This window comes from Callorhinus ursinus, unplaced genomic scaffold (genome assembly GCF_003265705.2).
Source record: "Callorhinus ursinus isolate GAN/ISIS: 27379988/994484 unplaced genomic scaffold, GSC_fseal_2.0 scaffold10, whole genome shotgun sequence".
Taxonomy (NCBI): Eukaryota; Metazoa; Chordata; class Mammalia; order Carnivora; family Otariidae; genus Callorhinus; species Callorhinus ursinus.
This window is the reverse complement of record NW_027397072.1, coordinates 45,626,780-45,630,301: the sequence shown is the minus strand read 5'-3', so window position 1 is coordinate 45,630,301 and position 3,522 is coordinate 45,626,780. Positions and strand designations below refer to the sequence as shown.

The window sequence follows — 3,522 nt, the reverse complement described above, 5'->3', positions numbered from 1 at the left end:
CGGGAAAGAGGCAACATCTGTGGCAATTCCCAGCCTTGGATGAGAAATTGTCCTCCCGTGGCAAGAATCTCCTCAAATCCGTGCCAATTCCCATGACCCCTGTTCAGGCTCCACATTCCTGTTATTCATTTCAGTGCCCCTCCTTCAAATTTTCTTATAAAAGCCCAATCTTCTCTGACCTGACAAACCATTGCAAATCCCTGCAAGACAGGTGAGTAGAAGCTGAGAGAAGATGAGACCCATGACAGGAATTATACTGTACATACTTGGGAGAAGGTACAGGAGGATCCCTGTCAGAGACACAGGAGCTCTGGTCTCAGCACAGGCAAGCTTGTCCGTTCCCAGGGGGTAGGAGGGCCACAGATTTCCAGTTCTTTCCAGAGCTATACAAGGGGATAGATGTCAATGGAAAGACAAGGAAGAGGAGTGGCATCTCTGCATGCCCTCTCTCCAATCATGCTTTCCTTAGTGATCTCTGATTGCTTCCTCAGATCACAGACACGATGCTGCCTCCCATGGCCCTCCCCAGCATGTCCTGGATGCTGCTTTCCTGCCTGATGTTCCTGGCTCGGGTCCAAGGTGAGCTTTCACTGTTCCTAGCACTGGGTCCTTGTGAATGCTCGGGGCCAAGAAGAAGAGGAAGGCCCCCGTGGTAATGTGGTGACACATATACTCACACAAAGAAACTGCCTATAACTTGTCCCTCATCACTCCTTCCTTCGGGGTAACTAGGGGTGGCCAGCATCACAGTGGTCCACTAACACTGCAAGGAGGTCATTTCCATTTTGTCCCAGCACTCTAATTTAGGTTGGTAGGTGAAAGAGGACAAGCGTGAAGGGTCAGTAATGAGACACAGGGAAGGAAAATGAGGACCCAGTGCAAGAGTGGTCAGCCTAGAGTGGGGAAGGGTTGGACTTTGAAGGGGAAGGATGAAAAGAAAAGAGAAGATTCCTCATTTAGTGGGGCTGGTCCAAGATCAAGAAATCTTGAAAGTGTTGGCAATGGGGAGAGGCAGTCAGGACTTTGGCATCACTTCCCAAGCACTGGCCTCATACATATTCCCCTAGGTCACCTCCCTACCCTGATCCCCACTCTCCTATTTACTTCTTCCTTCTCTTTTAATTCCTCCTACCCTAGGTGAAGACTCCCAGAAGGATGTGCCCGCTCCACGGATCAGCTGTCCCAAAGGCTCCAAGGCTTATGCCGCCCACTGCTATGCCTTGTTTATGACACCAAAATCCTGGATGGATGCAGATGTGAGTACTTGGATTTCAGTTAGGGTTTTAAGGGAAAGTACATAAGAGACCTGAGGCGGGGGGGGGGGGGGCAGTTCCATTCTCCAGAATTTCTTGGGGGCAAGACTGAGCATCCAAATCTTTTGCATATATACCCCTTCTCCCCTACCTCTGCCTACCCTCCCCCCAATGATGTCTCAGGCTCCTCCTGAGTCTCTCCCTTCCCCACACAGATGGCCTGCCAGAAGAGGCCCTCGGGACACCTTGTGTCTGTGCTCAGTGGGTCTGAAGCATCCTTTGTGGCCTCCCTAGTCAAGAACAGTGTGAACACCTACTCAAATATCTGGATTGGGCTCCATGACCCCACAGAGGTATGAACTCATCTTCTCTTCATAACCTCTCAAGATGCTATTGCCCCCGCCAAGCCCACTCCCTGTCCCCTGTGCCTGCCCAGTAAATGCCTTAAAGAGCCCTGGAGCTCAGAGATCCAGGAGGACATGAGGGGGAAAGGGAGGGCTCTGTAGTGGCTCACCAGCTGAGTTTTGTGGAAGTCCCTTGTCTCCAGCTGAAGTTAATCTGCCTCCTGTCATGCTTGTACACAATTTGCACATGAGGCCTTGTTAATTCAGTTCTCTGAGCTTCACAGAGTCTGCAAAAATTGTGCTGAGGGAATCCTAAGTGAAGATAGGATCCATTTTTGCTCTATAGAACAGATACTGTCTTTGAGGGTCAGGGGGTATTTACAAATGCACCACTAATTGCTGTTCAGTCAGTAACATGTTACTCTGGGTGGTTCTGTAGGTCTTTGTGATTACTGGTTTGGGAATCTGCCAATAAGAGGAAGGAGCTGGGCAGAGTTTCCCAGAGGAGAGCTCTGGCTCCAGGGAAGCATCGAGATGAGCAGAGCAAATTTGGTGATGCTGGGGAGGGGTTCATGCAAGGATAACTCTCATGGCTATTCAGCCTCACCACACTCCATCTTCTATAGGGCTATGAGCCCAGTGCAGGTGGATGGGAGTGGAGTAGCAATGATCTGCTGAATTACTTGGCCTGGGAAAGAGACCCCTCCACTGTCGCAAACCCTGGCCATTGTGGGACTCTGTCAAGTAACACAGGTAAGTAACAGAGGAGCTACTTTCTGCCCAGACTTTTCCATCCTCTTTTTCTCCATTTCTCGGCATGACCTTCAGAGAATCCTCCCGAGCTAGGAAGTATAGTGTTGGTTTGCCTTCCCCCATCCCCTCCCATCTCTCCTTTCTTTGAGTCTCCTTCCTCTGGAGCGGGACACTGGTGAGGATGAGGGAGAGGCTTTGGATCCTAAGCCAGAATCTGGGATACCTCTCCCTTGGGTTCAAGAGCTCCATCAGCCACATCTACCTGAGCTCCTTTGTCTCTCTAGGATATCTGAAATGGACAGATTACAACTGTGGTACGAAGCTACCCTATGTCTGCAAGTTCAAGGACTAGGTCTGGGGAGACATGAGGAACCTGAATTTTGCATGCAACTCATCATGGACATGGGACCAAGTGTGAAGACCCACCCTGGAAGGGAATAATTTCAAACCTCACGACTTCATTCTGACCTTTCTTCCTGCTTGCTCATTTATCTTCATGTTCTTTTGTATTACATGGCCTGAGATCTTAGAGTGCAATAATAAACATTTCACTCCATTTCATGTGCTTTTGTGCTCCTGTCTCATAGCTAGACTCTGAATAAGAACCAGGTGTGGGAGGAATTCTGGGTCTTGCCCCTGTCCTATGTTATCCATTCCCCCAGCGAAAACATTTAAATGTCCATCCGTCCATCCCTACCAGTGTGTCTGTGATTAGTATGTAGTCCAGGTTCATTTACATATGTGTTGTATACAGAAAGAGACAATACTCTCCCACACACTCTATTGCACATTCCCCCTGTTTGTGGCACAAAAAGCCTTAGTGGTGTCTGCTGTTTTTAGAACAGCACTTCTGAAATCATTTGCTATGAATGATCATTTTTTTTCTTTAATTTGTAATCTACTTTGGACCATGACTTTTATAAAATACAGTAAAAAATGAATTATCTGGATTCTGACTACCGTGCTTACATGTAGAGCATTGGAAGTTATCACTCTCTTCCTTAAAACAGTTCTGTTCTTAAGCAACCACCAGAAAAGTGTTTGAAGTTGCCATAACTGCCTTTGACCATTTGGGATTCATCTCCTGGGACTGTGCTTAATTGCTTTCCATACAAAATCAGGGTTTGTTTTTTTTTTTTTTTAGCAGAATTTAAAAATAATAACATCTATCA

At 47.6% G+C, this 3,522-nt stretch overlaps 1 protein-coding gene across 1 annotated transcript; it reads left to right on the top strand.

Annotated features, from left to right (window-relative positions):
- The first annotated feature begins 201 nt into the window (after nt 1-201).
- On the top strand, nt 202-2,864 carry LOC112820666 (lithostathine-like). Its single transcript, XM_025867636.2, has 6 exons — nt 202-211; nt 492-579; nt 1,138-1,256; nt 1,469-1,606; nt 2,224-2,350; nt 2,635-2,864. The coding sequence occupies exons 2-6, from the start codon at nt 504-506 to the stop codon at nt 2,700-2,702; spliced, it is 528 nt and encodes a 175-aa protein (XP_025723421.1). The 5' UTR covers nt 202-211; nt 492-503; the 3' UTR covers nt 2,703-2,864.
- Nucleotides 2,865-3,522: the final 658 nt, after the last annotated feature.

Excerpts from the sequence above, each read along its gene's own strand:
- LOC112820666 (XM_025867636.2), top strand. The coding sequence starts at position 504 with ATGCTGCCTCCCATGGCCCTCCCCAGCATGTCCTGGATGCTGCTTTCC. Across the intron at positions 580-1,137 it reads GTTCCTGGCTCGGGTCCAAG|GTGAAGACTCCCAGAAGGAT; the intron begins GTGAGCTTTCAC and ends CTCCTACCCTAG. Across the intron at positions 1,257-1,468 it reads AATCCTGGATGGATGCAGAT|ATGGCCTGCCAGAAGAGGCC; the intron begins GTGAGTACTTGG and ends TTCCCCACACAG.